Source organism: Megalops cyprinoides, chromosome 2 (assembly GCF_013368585.1).
Source record: "Megalops cyprinoides isolate fMegCyp1 chromosome 2, fMegCyp1.pri, whole genome shotgun sequence".
Taxonomy (NCBI): Eukaryota; Metazoa; Chordata; class Actinopteri; order Elopiformes; family Megalopidae; genus Megalops; species Megalops cyprinoides.
This window is the reverse complement of record NC_050584.1, coordinates 39,615,152-39,630,788: the sequence shown is the minus strand read 5'-3', so window position 1 is coordinate 39,630,788 and position 15,637 is coordinate 39,615,152. Positions and strand designations below refer to the sequence as shown.

The window sequence follows — 15,637 nt, the reverse complement described above, 5'->3', positions numbered from 1 at the left end:
TACAACGTACTACCAATGTCACTTCCTTCTCAAATCAGGACTCCTCAAGACAATTAGTCTACACAGCAACAGCAGGATATCGTTATAGTAATTATTAGTGTATGTTTTTATTAGGGGTCTGTCGGAGGTAAAGTCAATTATGGTTTATATTTTGCCTGTAAGGAATAGGAAGCTCTGAAAATGACTGAAATCTTGGGATGAGTCACTGACGAGCAAATAACCATCGTGTAGAATCTGCCATAACATTCGCCGAAGGCAAATTCCATTCATAAGCAAGCCTGACTCAAGGAAACGGCGCGGTAGAGATAGTTTTGTTGTTTGTTTGTTTTACCATAAGTGCAGATGTTCTTTAATACACACAAGCTTAGGGATGCAAGGATATAATTGAAACAAACTTGGGGGTAATACTTGAATACAACACGTACAGTTTAATACAATTCTCACGTCGTTGGAATTACAACCTAAGGGAAGATGGGTCGTGTTTCTCTTTTGAAAGCCTTTTGAATCTGATACTTGCAATCACAGCTCAAAAGTGGTGTAGCGACCATCGAAGCAAACGAGTTAGAGTGAGGGGTAAAGTTTTATTCCCACACTTCGGTCATTTATTTGTTTTAGTTTATTAACAATTTGTTTTATATTTTTATGACCGGAACAATCGTGGACGGCTTGTTATTTTGCAATCGGGAAACTCCGCGATTCAGAGATGACACAGGTTTCTGCAGAGTGAAAAACATAGATAGACAGATAGAATCATGAAGAATCTTGTGTCGTTGTTGTTGTACCATGGACAGAGACCAACAACAAATGATCGCGAATCAATTCCTTTCTGGAAATCCGTCTCCACTGAAAATTGCGTTGGCTTTGAAAAACTGAACATCTCCGAGCACACCACAGGAGGAAAAGACTGATTTTCCAAACTTTAAGCAAGTCAGATGTCTCATTAATCCCGATACTTCGGTTGAAGACGCTTACCAGCAAATTTTAAAATACATTGCGTCTTTTAAACATTGTCATCGTAGCCACGCCTGAAAACGACTCCATTTCCACAGCGCGAGAAGACGATGGCGCGGTCCTGACTGTTGTTAAATGTAATCGTGTAGCTACACATTTTACGTACAAAGTTTGGCGTTAAGTTTTGTGTTCAGATATGGATGGGTGTTGGCGATGGTGCCACAGGACGTGTGTGTGTTGCCTGACCGAGGAAGAGAGAAAAGACATCGCTGTGGACAAGGAAATAAGAAAGATCCTCAAACAGCAGAAAAAGAAAGAGCGCAGGGAAATAAAGATCCTTCTACTTGGTGAGTCATTATTACACTTCGAAAATCTAGCTATTGTAGCAGCATTTCGGGGGAAAATAAAACTTTTTTGCTTCTTCCCGTTGTCTTCCTACTTTCTGTTCGAATTCATGTATTCCATCTTAACAGTAGCATTTTATTGCCAGGCTTTTGCTTTATTTGAATCCAATGAAGTGCCCTAATCATTATGCCTAAACCAATAAAGTCATGCATCCCGAGAAGAATGAAATTTAGTGAGACTGCCGCACAAAACAGACAAACTTTACACTGTTGGTGTAAATAGACGTACCAAGGGAGGCTGAGCTCTGAATCAGCGACGCGGTTTCGTAAGTATGGTGTGGTAATGGTTAGTTGAATGGTTGTGGGTCTGTGCTCAGATTTACCCTTGTGATCAGAACTCAGAGGAAGTGCTCGGTATGTGCAGGTGTTTGTTCTTTCTGTTCACTTTTAAACGAAACACCACGCAGTTCACACTGGAATTGCGCGTAAGGACACCCAAGAAGAAGGAATGAAATAAAACAGCACGAAGCCGTCCCAACATCGACAAAGCTTGTTTTCCGCGAGTATTACCAGGCCAATAGGGCAAACCGTGTCACAGCTATCATACTTAAAAGGACGACATATAATCCAAGTTCTTTTAGGACACGTGCATCACCCTTTTGGGTATACGCTGGGAGAGAAGATAAATCATTCTTCACAACTCAGCAGTGTGGCATGTTGTTAAAGTTTAGATACAAAGCACGCTGCTAATTCAAAAAATGTTGTACACCTGCACAAACGGTGTCTTTCTTGTAGAAATATTGATAGAGCGCATATAACTGTAGAACACATCATTAAATAGCGTCGGTGTGAAACCACATGGGTTACAGAGTGTTCTTCTGACAATTATTTTTTTTTTGTAAAATGTAAGTGAAAACTCTAGTGTTATCTTCCTGACTGGCTAAATAATGAGGAATTGATGCTGCCTGATGGCTGAGTTCTCTTAGTGGACACTGCAGAAACCACAGTCAGGTGTTGTCACATTAGATTGAGAGAGACACAAAAAACAGACAAGAGGAACTCCTCACCAGTTTCACAACACCAGAAGTCAAACCGGCATCTTTCAGTTGCTGTGCTCAGACTAAACAAACTCCACTGTAACTTGGCTTCTTAGACGCTATCAAGATTGTTCAAAGTATGGATAACAGTACAAACAAAAATCTTTTTACTGATTCAGGCCTTTGTTTGCTTGGTGTTCAGAGTCCTCCTCTCCCCTTCTCTTCCCTTTCATTTTCTCAATATCTTCCCTTTAACCCGCTGTGTTCTGCGTCACCATCTCCAGGGACTGGAGAGAGTGGGAAGACCACCTTCATCAAACAGATGAGGATCATCCATGGCAAAGGCTACAGTGAAGAGGAGCGCCGGGCCTTCGCCAAGCTGGTCTACCAGAACATCTTCACTGCTATGAAGGCCATGGTGTCTGCCATGACCACCCTCAAGATCCCATATGCCAACCAAGAGAACCAGGTGACAACCAGGGTGCATGGTGTTGTTTCAGCTCATTCAAACAATTGCCATGAGCCATATCAAATAGAGTCCCCTGCCCCACCCCCATCTAGAGATTGTGTAACTGGCACTGGATGCCTGACTGCTGCTGTTGGTCCCATCTTCAGATGTACGCTCAGTTTGTGCTGAATGTGGACACCCTACAAGTCACCCAGCTGGAGAGGGGATACGTGGATGCTATCCGCCGCCTATGGGCTGACTCTGGCCTCAGGAACTGCTACAGCCGCCGCCGGGAGTACCAGCTACTGGACTCCACCGAGTAGTAAGTATGGATGGGCACTGTCTCCTCAACAACAGGAAAATCTATAGGATAGATAAATGAACAATAACCTGATTGAAAGATTCCAGTGAAAGTTGATAGGCTCCACTGTTTATATTACAGTACAACAGCAAATTATTGGTTGGAGGTCAATCATTAAGGAATGTGTCAAATATTGCATCAATATTACATTACTATTATTAATGTAACAATATTATTTGGCCTCATTTAGCATTGATCAGCTTTGAATTTCTGTGGGGGCTGAGTACACATGTATGAGGAATCTGTTGGTATGTCAGTGAATATGTGAATTAAAGAACTGTTGTATGCACTGTAGCAGACAGAAGAAGAATAAATTTGTCCCCTTCATCTCAAACTATTAATCTAAACAGTATATGTAGATCTGAAATCACCATGTCTCAGCATTTACCAAACGGTGCCAACGTGGTTGTCCAAAACAGCAACAATTACCATTTCTCAATTTATTGCAATACTGCACCAGTAGAGGGGACTAGATCCTCACAAATGTATATCATCATTAACCAGCCATGTTGAACTCAGCCTGGGGAATGGAATGTTCTAGTTTCACTTCAACAATTTCTTACCAGTGCATGCATCAGGCCACACCTTGTGTACCAAACACTGTCAATTCATTTTATCATCATTCTGTTTGTATATGATACAAGTCTCTCAAAACTATAGTTCAGTTTTTTGCTTATCATTTTTCTTATCATAGATTTTTATTTGTATGAGTTTGTTCATGTGCTATACTTAATGTGTTTTTAATGACTGACTGTAATTTTTCCCAGGAAATTAATGTGTTAAAGAATTAGACATGCCATTGAGTCTTTAGGGTTGACTGTGATCTATAATATATGAGAAGTGTGTTTTCTGTCTCTAATGTGTTTATCATATAGTGCTTTATTTCAGTATACACAACCAGGATACAGACAGTTAATATATTTTGTTCATCCATTGCAATTGATTCCATAGGACAGGTGTGGTTCACCCTCTCTCCTCGCTTGTCTTCAGATCATTTAAAAGTGATTATTGCATTTACACTATGACTAAAGCTGCCACATGGATAACCGCAGACACGGAATGCAATTGACAGTAACCTGTGGATTACAGCAGAAAAAGCCATCAGAATGATGACAACAGCAATTCAGTCTTCATCCTTCACACTTTTCATTCAAACTTAAAGTGAACAAATGCATTACTCCCAAATTTGAGGGTCTGATAACACTGCCATAAATGCAAATTCAAGTTTTGTTAAGTGTATAGGAATACTTACGAACAATGTTATGCCTTACGCAGCACTTATAATGCTTCACGTGCCTACTCCTTTGCTTGAGTAAAATGTTACCAGAATTCTCAAAAGGAGTGACCAGGGCGTCAAGGATGGGTGTAACAAGACACCTGTCAAACAACTCTTCAAGGTACCTTTCAGGATACAAACGAAATGAAGTACCATCACCTGCTAATAACAGCCCTTCCTCCCACTCTAGTTACATGGTCAATTTGGACCGCATAGCTGCCCCAGACTATATCCCCACTGCTCAGGATGTGCTGCGGGTTCGAGTCCCCACCACGGGCATCAACGACTACTCCTTCTCGGTGGAGCGCATCTCTCTCAGGTAGGCTCACATCCACTCACTTCGCCATAGGTCACGGTCACTGTCACAGAGCCCTCTTCACACAGTGCTGATTAATCAGTGCAGCCAATGCCGTGTTTCTCAGATGCGAAATATCAAGCATCTATTGAGACTGGCGTAGCTGAAAACAGATCTCCAGCAGTTAACAGAGAGTGAGTCATGCTGCACTGTAACAAAACTGGTGTTCCTATTCCGGCAGTGTTCGGTCCTTCCTTCATGTGTGTGTAGGAAGAATGGCAGTGTGTTTTTAAATGTGTACATTTTTGTGCTGTGGAATAATTACTCAGGGCTCAGTACACGATTACAGGTGAAAAAGATTATGGAAAGGGAGACACTGTCTGTCAATTTAGATTAGGATAGTTAAATGAATTAGCTCCTGTAGTAATATTGTCACATGTTGTGTCCCTGGCTTTTTCAAAGGTCTCATTTACATGATCATATAGCATATTTACATGGGATCATTACAAATAACAATGTGAAAACCCTGAAAGAACTATGGCTTAAATATTACTCATGTCTCTTTTCTCACCCCAGTAGAGTGTGAGGTGGCAGTCTCTTTTTAGTGATTTATTTCAGTCAGACATTCAACACAGACATGCAGCACACAGTACAGTGTTGTAGATGGAGTTGTAATTAAGCTCTTTTGGTGCTGAATGCAATATGTAGCTTGAGAGCTTGTGAATCCCAGAAGACAAACTGTGAAAAACAGGTTTGATGTCTGACAGCAGGAGAGAAGAGAGCAGTCAGACTCACTGGGGGGATTTGCCAGGCTCACCATCACAGACACCAGCAGCTCATTAGGCAACCTGGCCAGCTGCTTCATCTAGGCAGGCGGCTCGCCACGCACAGTGTCACGACCATTATTGATAAAGGGCGCCTTTATTTGTGTTGGTGCGTGTCCCTGGGCTTGTGTTTCTGACATCAGATCTTGTTATGTGCCCCTGTCCTCCTTCCCTCTGAACTGTGCAGCATGTTTCTTTGCATAGCTAAAGTTGAAGACATGCAGCAGTGATGTGACGCAATTATCACGTGAGGCATAAACTTAAATGTCTTCACCGTCATGAATTGCGTTGTTAAATTCATTTCATTGTCAAAGGTATCCAAGGTATTGTACTTGCAAAGAAAGTCAGCTGGTACATTTTTATGTAGGTTGCTCATGTGACTTATTCCAGCACTAATGAGAGAAACAGTGTTTCTGGAACTCTTTCGCATTGCCCTGACACCCCAGCCCATGTCCCTGGTATACCATCCTTGTCTGTTCAGGATCGTGGACGTGGGGGGTCAGAAGTCGGAGCGGCGGAAGTGGATCCATTGCTTCGAGAACGTCACCTCCCTCATCTTCCTGGCTTCACTCAGCGAGTATGACCAGGTCCTGGAGGAGGAAGAGACCGATGTGAGAGTTCGCCTCCGTCTGTGTGTCTGCCTTGCTGTTTGGCTTGCAGCCTCGTTCAGTGCATCTGCTGCTGCATATCTAAACCAATATTCTCAATATCAGCTCTTATTTTATGTATTTCATTTCAGTTCAGCCTCCATGACTCCTGTGTTTACCTTCCTCTGTGCCCCTGGCATTCGGTCCCTCTCTCTCCTCGCGTACCCCCCACACTCTGTCCCTTTCTGCTGCGTCTCGGGGTATTGAGCTCCCCCTCTCCTCCCTTATCAGGGTGCGCTAAGCCGTTTATCTCTCGCCTCTGCTTTTTCTGTCTCCTTCTCAGCTCATTAACCTCTGTTGCAATCTCCTCCCCCACCAGAACCGCATGCAGGAGAGCAAGGCGCTGTTCTACACCACCATTCACTCGCCCTGGTTTGTCCGCGCCTCTATCATTCTTTTCCTCAACAAGATGGACATCCTGGCTGAGAAGATCCAGACCTCGGACCTGCACACCTACTTTCCCGCGTTCACAGGTACAGAGGGGAGCCCCCAGACACAGCAGTTCTCACACATGTGCTCTTTAACTTAGTGCCAGGGTGGCCTCCCTGAACACAGACTCTTGTAAATGTCTACTGCGCAGACCCCACAGATACGGGCACTCATGGCCATGCACACTTAGTGTGTCGACACATAACGCCCCCCCTTAACACAGGCTCTAGTAAATGTCTGCTGCACTGAAAGGTTCAAGCCTCCCTAGTGCTTTCCCTCTGACTCTGCGCTGTTTCCTCATCACTGAAATGGTCAAGGCACTTGCAGTTCTCAAACAAATGCTGGTGTATTATGCTGTTGGTTTTGTTGTAATTTTGCAGTCATTTTCCTTAATTTGCTCCATGAAAGGTTCTGTGATAGTTTCTTTTGAGAGGATGATATATTTAGTTAAGTTTGATAGATTGTTTTTTAACTTGGATGTCCTTACTTTTGTGATTCATTTCTCTGTTGGAAACATTGTGTCCTTGTTGATGACAGACGTCCCCAGCACCATGACAAACCATTCCATTTCATACAATAGCTAAAATTATCCGCTTGTTTTTTTCTGCCAAGGAACCAGACTGGGGCTTTGTTGGAGTGTGAGAACAGGTCATTTTGTGTTGACTATGGATGGAAAACCAAAGTAGCTTTGGCCATGCTCAGCAGGGGTGTAGACTGTAGAACTCATGCACTGTTGTAGGGGGCTGAATCTCCCATGACTCTCTGCTATACCTCTGCTCTGCTCAGTCTGTCTCCCCCTGTTACCCATGGCAACCATATATATACCCAGCTATGTGTATTGCCAGGGAGCTCCTTGGGGGAAAAGAGAAGTTGCTCTCTCCATCTGGCTGAACTGTAGGAGGGACAGAATTCACTGCTTTTTTCACGCCCCACCTGTTGCATCCCAAACGAATATCCCAACATAAATAGTCTCTCATCCACTGGGCTCAAGTGTAACACTTACACTGTATGGTAACGTATTTATATCCACAAATACATGCGTATATATTCCAGCAAGCAATCTAATGCTGAACTGTGGAGGCTCAGGTATCTATGTGTATTATCCACCACTTTTGTGTGTGAGAAATATTAGATTTGTATGGGAAGAAAGCACAAAGGCTGTGGATTTAATAGTCTCACAATATACCTCTATTTTCTTCCTTATTTTTACTTTTTGTTCTTTACTTTTTTCTTTCCCTCCCTTCGTAATTCTCTGTCTTTCAGTCCAGTCCCCTGTAAAAGAATTGCTTAGTTTCCCCCTTCTTTCCCTTCTGACCCTTTCCCTTTTGCTATTTTTAAATAACTAGTCCGCCCCTCTCGTCTCCTCTCTTGCTCTCTCCTAGGGAGGAGGCGCGATGCCCCGGCAGCCATGGATTTCATCCAGAGGATGTACATTCAGCAGGCGGTGAATAAGGAGAAGAGGACAGACGAGAAGAACAAGACGGTGTACTCCCACTTCACCTGTGCCACAGACACGCACAACATCCGCAAGGTCTTCAGCGATGTGAAAGACACGGTGCTCATCAAGTCCCTGGAGGAGTACTACCTGATCTGAGAGGCTCGCTCGCCCCCGCCGAGCCGGAGCACGTGGCTCAGTCAGGACCGCTGAGCGGCGGATGAGTCACACTCTTACAGTCGGGAGGTTCCCTGGAGGAATCCATTACTGCTGGAAGAATACTTTTAAGCAGGGCCTGGAGGAGCGCCAGAGGAGCAGCTCCCGTCCCAGGCCCGGGTCGCTGTTCTGAGGCGCACGCCACCAACGGATTCCCCGAAGTGACCTCATGAGGCTGAATATGTGGAGAATTTGAATCCCTTCTACTTTGCTGTTAATACCGGGTTGCTGAAAAATGTTTTGCCTCAGCTGTTAAAAAAAGATTTGGTTACAAAAGCTAGTATAACGGGTGTTACGAGAAGCATCGCTCATGTGCTCGCTGCGGAGAAAAATCTTTCCTTTTCTGGTGCACTCGGATCTCTGAAAAGAATGAAATCTTTGAACTCTCTACAGCTTGGATGTGACCTCTGGGTGGCAGCTTGGCTGTTTGATACTGTGATGTCAGAACAAAGTGCGCGGGTAGTCACATCACAGAAGGAGAGGGCAGCCTTTGTTATTCACGGGGCTCATGCTGATTGGCTAGTGCAGGGGACACAGATGCAGCTTGCTCAGTCCAGGATGGACCCATGCTTTTTTGAGAAGTGAGCTCTGATCACTTTACCACTCGCATGTGTTCAGCAGCATCCTCTCCCCCCTCAACAGAATGGAGGGGAGAGCCAGTACTGTGTGTTTAGTCACAGAGGGAAGAACGTCAGTGTATCAATGTATCAAATTTCAGATGAGAATGTTTAAATGAGGACGGTATTTACATCTTCGAAGCCAAACTGCTAATTAAGCCCTCTGCCAATCTCCAGTAGTGTTGTCGAGGCTGAAAACTATTAAAATATCTAATTAAATTCCTAGGATCCAGTTAAGGATGCAATTAAGTGAATGAGAACACTGCTGAAAAGAAAGCTATACCACGACTGCACTGTGGGTGGTCCAGGGCGAGGACTGAACTCTGAACTCAAAGGATGTTATGGAAGTTCATAGGATGTTCTGTAAAAGCTCTCTCTGACAGGCATTGGTTGAAAAACTGGACTGACAATATGGCCTTCTCCAGCTCCTCTTCTCTAGTGTATGTTGTTTGAGCTGTAGTCATCACTGACTCCCCAAAACAAGTTATTGTCATTAGTGGATCTCCTGTAAAAGCTGCACCTCCCTCACATACACACACACACACACACACACGGAATTTTATCACTGGGTGTGAGGCTACTGAGGCTATAACTCTAATTATTTATGAGTCCCATTATTCAGATTCATACCTACCTCCTGATGTGTACGTACTGTAGTTCACCAAAAGTAAATGGAGTAACGCAGACAAAACTACAGCTGAAAAAGCCATGCTGCATATTTTCATACTTGTGCTAATTGGTGATGTTAGGAATGAGGTGATGGCTCCCTAAAAATTGCTCTCCAGCACAGCAGACAGTAAGCCGGCACCATGGGATCTCAATGCTACTGACAGTTGATATTAAAGTGGAAAGTAGCAGTTCCGCTGTGGTTCAAGGGTTGCACCCAGCTCTCGTCATTACACCTGTCATCAGACTGGTGAGAGGTGCACAATGACCACAGCTGTGTCCAACCGTGGGGCTGTGCAGCAGGGGCCCAGTTGTCCAACAATGAATTCTCTCTCTGCACATTTGACAGGGGTGTCCTACGCCCAGTGCAGCTCTCAATATTTAAATACAAATGTGTGGCACTGTGTACCCCTGTATGACAAAGTGAGTTTAGTGACAACCACGTACTGTGATTGAGCACTAATATGCTCTGTTCCGTGATCATCACATTCTACTCTCCAAACTGAAGGAGGTACTGTGTGGGGAATCGGACTACAGAGTCTCCACATAGAATAAAAATAAGAATAATAATGCTAGGAGGGAAGCCTGTTGGGCTTGTAAAAGGGACAGGTATTTATTGCTAGTCGCAAATCTGTGTGGAATAGGAACATTAACCATGATGATAGAAGGGAAGGATGTTGTTTTTGTAAAAAAGGAGAGGTATTTATCAGAAGTCCCAAGATGGAATGTAGATGCTGCAAAGAGATGATGTTGACAGGAAAAAAATAAGTTTGTATATTTCCCCTCTAATTAGATCCAACACTGAAAGCAATTACAGGTTTCGGATAGAGATATGGAATGGATAATTATCGTACCCTCTGAATGGTAGCCTCACTTTTTGTTGTGGGAACTTTGTGGGAACTTGGATTATTTAATTGTTTAAAGCAATAATTGACCTTTTTTTTCAAATACTTTGATGCAAAATTTGTCAAATGGATGGAAAATACTTATCAGATTTCACAGTTTGCATGTTTGTTTGGCAAACACATTGTACTCTGTTATATGTCTTGAGAAAAAATGCAAGGAAGGGGTAAAAGATTTTGGTAATGCTTGGTTATGTGCAGGCAAGACTGGATTTTAGACAGGAAGTTGACATCCACTTCACTACTGTGTCTGTTCATAATTGGAATGTGTGATGGAATGTGGCAGTCCCACTGAAAGTGAAAACTAAGTGAAGAGTAAATAAGTAGGTGCTTACATGGGGAATATGATGGAAGTAATCATGTGTTAAGAAGTTACATAAAATATCTTTTACATCAGAGAATTGTGGGAAATAGTCATTTGAATTGATTCTTGTTTACATCACAATTTATTACATTTATCATTAATTCCAAACATGGATTGTGCTGATTAAGATTCAAGTGGAATGTTTTTTCAGCAGCCATTAGGAGAAATATGCAATAAATACTACTATCTGCTATCTCGTCCCAATTGTGATGGTGAAACATATTTGTGGAAGCTTGTGCTCTAGAACATGGTACATCGACGGTTTGCCCTTCGTTGGCTCTTCACTTTCTCCAGCTGTCAGCTGTTTAAAATGTGAACTTTAGCAACTGCAATTTAATCAGTTTTCCATAATATCCGTCAGAGCTTGGGTGAAATGACCTTTCACAGAGGGGCTTCAGGAGTAGCACGTACGACCACTCATAGAATACACAATCTGGATAGCACAACTCCGAGGGCATTACCGTCCATTTAGAGCCGCGGCCACTGGGATACTTGCCTGGGCCATCATTTCCACACCAGGACGATATCTGTAGCATTAGCATATGACTTTGTCCTGAATGCAAATGGCACTAATAGACACGTAGAGCGTGATAGAGAGCCGTGGGTGGGCTGTGGTCCACTGGAGAGTCGGCGTGCCATCACAGTGCACTGCGGTGGGAGTTTGAGCTGCTGCCCCTGGCGACTGTCACTCTCTCTCGGATGAGCTGACATTCTCACGGCTGGGTGCGCGGTGTGTGTCATCTTCTCAGGAAACGACAGGCTCGTGGCACTGCCACCTCGCCAGAGCCACTACCTTGTCAAGCTGAGAAATGCCTCATTAGAAGTGTCTGCCACTCTTCTCCCCTAATTGTGCTCTCCACCTTTCCATAACTTTGATTAAAGACAATGGGGGGACAACGGGTTTTTTGCTCGCTAGCCAGCTGTTTGGGATAGATACATACAACCATCCATAATGGTACTGGTTTTAAAGAGCAGGATGGCTTTCCTCTCATTATATAGGAGTATTTCCTTTGTGCTTTTGCAAAATTACTAGCACAGGTTTAGTTACACATGTGAAGATGTCGATGTGCTGAAAACAACCAGGAAGGCCATGATATTGATCCAGTGATGACGTAAGATCAGTTTAAGCTGTGTGCCACAATTAATAGGTATGTAGTTTGAGGTCCTTTTTAACAATGTGTATGTGTTAATGCTTATCATAGTAAGACTTAGCTAGATTCTCTTAAGCCCTTTGGGGTGACATTTAGCTCTTATGTCTGTCGCCTTGGGGTTGAAAGGTATTGATTTATGAAGTGACTGTGATTCTTGGAGATTTTGCCCAGAATCACACAGAAGTGGTTGGTTGTACTCAATTTTTTTTTTGATATTTTTCCTAAATGTAGTTGTAGCCTTCTGCATGCCTTTCCTGCACTTTGTCAAGTTTGAACAATACTATGACAACGTGTCTGTTATTGCAGTTTGAGACTGAATGTGTTTTTCTTCAAAACACAAGAAAGTAGAATGAAGGAAGTTGTTCTAAAGTTGTCCTAACAGAGTGGTGCGGCAAAGGTATAAAATGCCACTACCACCTGAACCTGAAAGCAAACATCAAGTTTTGTGTTTAGGAGATAGTGTCTTATAATTGCTCTATGTGTGTGTGTGTGTGTGTGTGTGTGTGTATTTGTGTGTGAGTGTTGGTGTGGATTCTGTATGTGTGTGTCACGGGTGGTGTGTGGTGGGGGGTGTGATGGTTACTGCCAGTCGTACAGCAGAGAACAGTCTTATTTGCACTTTGAAATTGATATGAAGCATGAACTGACATAATGAATTGACTGAAATAGTTAGGAATATGGTTGTCTTGCTTATTCATTAAACCCCATAGTCAGTTTCAGTCCTGCTCCTCTTCTGATATTTGAACGAAGCACTTTCAGTCTTCAGATTTTTAAAAACGCTGCATGAATTCCATTTTTACACTGTCATGGAAGCTTGTTGTTGTGTGACATTTAAATTGATTGATTCGTCAGTGCCTCTGTGTGTGAGCAAGAGGGGGATTGATTAATATGGGGGATTTCAGAGCAGGTGGGATGCACAGAGCAATCAAAACTCATAAAGGAGGCTTTGTTTATGAACACCACACACTGACACATTCATGTGTACATTCATTTACAGCCCAAATCTCAAAATCCACAGAATTGGTTTCAATGAAAAATTAACTCGCAAGCTACTGCTGTCAAAGCTCTGCTACTAAAGCCTGGAAAGCACCTTTCACCCTATCCTCCTTAAGATGGTGAAGACAACACAGCGGTGGCACAGAATGCAGACAGTATTGTGGTCATCTTCCAAAATGTCCAACAACAGCAGCACACAGTCATTTCCAAGGAGATGAGGGAAAGGAAGGTGCCAGGCTGATCTGCCGAAGTGGAGCCGCAATGAGGTGCTGCCTGTCTGCTCCTATGCTGCAGACTGCACCTGCTGATAAGACCCTGCCAAAGCAGCCCATCCACACTCATTAACGTCCTTCAAAGCAGAGAGTCACTGATGGCAACCGCTTTGAGATACGCACACGTTTGTGCGTGCATCACACTGACTCTGTGCGTATTTTCATTCACTGTTCTCAGTTCCATTCAAGTTGGGGGAAAAAAAACCCCAAAAAATTCAGCTCTTTGATTTTTGAAGGAAAGAAATATGTTAGTTTAAATATATATATATTCCATAAAACAGGAAGGTCCCTGTATTGCTTTGTTGAATCAGTATCACTGAGGGACACTTCTTCCTTTCATGCTAATAGTAACGCGTACACCCAATCGCAAAAATTCAGATTTGTCTAACGTACCCTATACTATTTGAACTTGGCACAAAGGCATTTCACTTCTGGTAACAAATAGTAAATCTCTAGTGGCTAAAGGGAGTGCTTACTGCCGGTAAAGCCTGCTGCGACTTCACACGCAGTGTGTTGGGAATATTTCTGTCAATGTTCAATCAAAGTCAGCCTCACTGAAGATGAATCAGTTTGACAGCAGGGTAACAGCCTTTTGTGTTTTCCCCACACATCCACGGCATTCGCTCTGACAGCTGGGTCTTTATACCGCGATAACCCTACAATACGAGACAGAGGCTTTCCTGTGGCTCGCTGAGAACAGAACTAACACCCTCCTGAATCCCCTGCATCTACTGTTGTACTAATGGTGTAACGCATGGGGCAGGGCAGGCTTAGAAGGCCCAGGGTCCTAAAGAAACCCTGCCGTACATCAATAACCACCAACAAACTCAGCAATGAATCCTATCGGGTCCCGCCTCCTACCCCCCACCGTTTATAAATGTGGAATGATTTCCAAAAGCTGTGTTCACACCATTTGCTAATGCTTCCTTTTACATTCTTTAACCACTTTCTTTTTATTTCTCCCTCTGTGAGCCATTTTGTTGTGATGCCCCCTCCCCCAATGTCACCTGGGTTGGAGTCCATTAATTAGATTTAGCAAAACTGCTCTGGGCTTGGGTTTATTAATGTTGAGAAACACCACACACAAAATGTTCCCAATTAAAATGAAGATGAATTGCAGTCCCAAGCCCCCTGCTGTGTCTCTGTGACTGTGTGTACGTGGAAATTATTGCCATGCAGACAGACCATTAAGCACAAAGTCCTGGCCCTGCCCTGACAGGCTGTTCCCATTGGGGGGAGCAGTCTCTTTTTCATCTCTGGGTTTAAACTGGTTCTTTTTATATCAGGACACGGCCAATGGAAAAACTGCACTGCCAGAGAATTAAATACACAACAGGACAAGACATTATTATGAGATGTCACACAACATAAATTCATGTGGTATGTTTAAGAATGGCATTCACCAAATCAGTCTCATTAGGGACACCTTAGTTTCTTACAATAAATAATGGTATAGATTGTGCAATTGATTACATGTGCACAAGTCAAATAAAGCTTAGATACTTCAAAATGCTGTCATCATTCCATTTAGAAATGGAAAATATGAGCAAAGTGTCATAGCAGGTTTGAACAACATCACATGAATGTATCATCAGTACCACTCTTACATAAAAGCATCAGGGTCAGATTAATAGCAATTTCCTTTTTGGAATGATCTTAGCTTATTCCTGACACACACAATCCTTACAGTCTATGATACTGTCATGTTGTTATTTGTGTCTGAAAAGATCTTTTCACAGTCTTTCTACAATGGTACCCCAAAAAAGTGGAAATAAAATGAATGACATTGATACTAGTTCCAATATTTGTCCAAGCACCTAAAACAGTCAGTATGACAGAGATGTCTACTCTCCTCAGTGAGGCGTGAATAAAGAGCAGGTAGCCTCTGCTACTCTTCTCTCATGCTCTGTTATGGCTGTTGACCCTGGAGTTAATGGAAAAGTAAAGAGTGATAAAATCGTGGCACCAGGACATATAACAGGCATAAATCCAGAACAGGCTGTCTTAATGGCTGAGTGTTTTTGTTTTCTATTTTGGCTCCAGGGGAACATCTCGTCTGTGTCCCTGTCATTGTTTAAATGCATACAAACTAGAGCTGGCAGTTTGGCAATTATTGTGTGTGTGTGTGTGTGTGAGTGAGTGTGTGGGTGTGTGCAATTGTGTGTGTGTGTACAAGACTTTGTGTGTGTGTCTAGGCAAGAGAGAGGAATAGAAAAAGAACTAAGATAAGAAGTGTGTCTGCTCATATCTGTGATACAGTGTGTGCTTGATAATGTTTGAGTAAAATAGCTATTCACCAGAGCATGCAGCCAACACAGATAAAAACTAATGCTCATGTAACCAGAATTATTCAGCAATCACAGAGTAAGTGGTAGAATTACTAAACAAATGTTTATCCTGAAGAAT

General features: G+C 43.0%; 1 protein-coding gene across 1 annotated transcript; it reads left to right on the top strand.

Annotated features, from left to right (window-relative positions):
- The first annotated feature begins 294 nt into the window (after positions 1 to 294).
- Positions 295 to 10,340, top strand: LOC118768730 (guanine nucleotide-binding protein subunit alpha-11-like). The gene is made up of 7 exons (XM_036515618.1): positions 295 to 1,298; positions 2,617 to 2,801; positions 2,948 to 3,102; positions 4,608 to 4,736; positions 6,018 to 6,147; positions 6,503 to 6,656; positions 7,995 to 10,340. Exons 1-7 carry the CDS (start codon positions 1,148 to 1,150, stop codon positions 8,204 to 8,206), a joined length of 1,116 nt encoding a protein of 371 aa, XP_036371511.1. The 5' UTR covers positions 295 to 1,147; the 3' UTR covers positions 8,207 to 10,340.
- Positions 10,341 to 15,637: the final 5,297 nt, after the last annotated feature.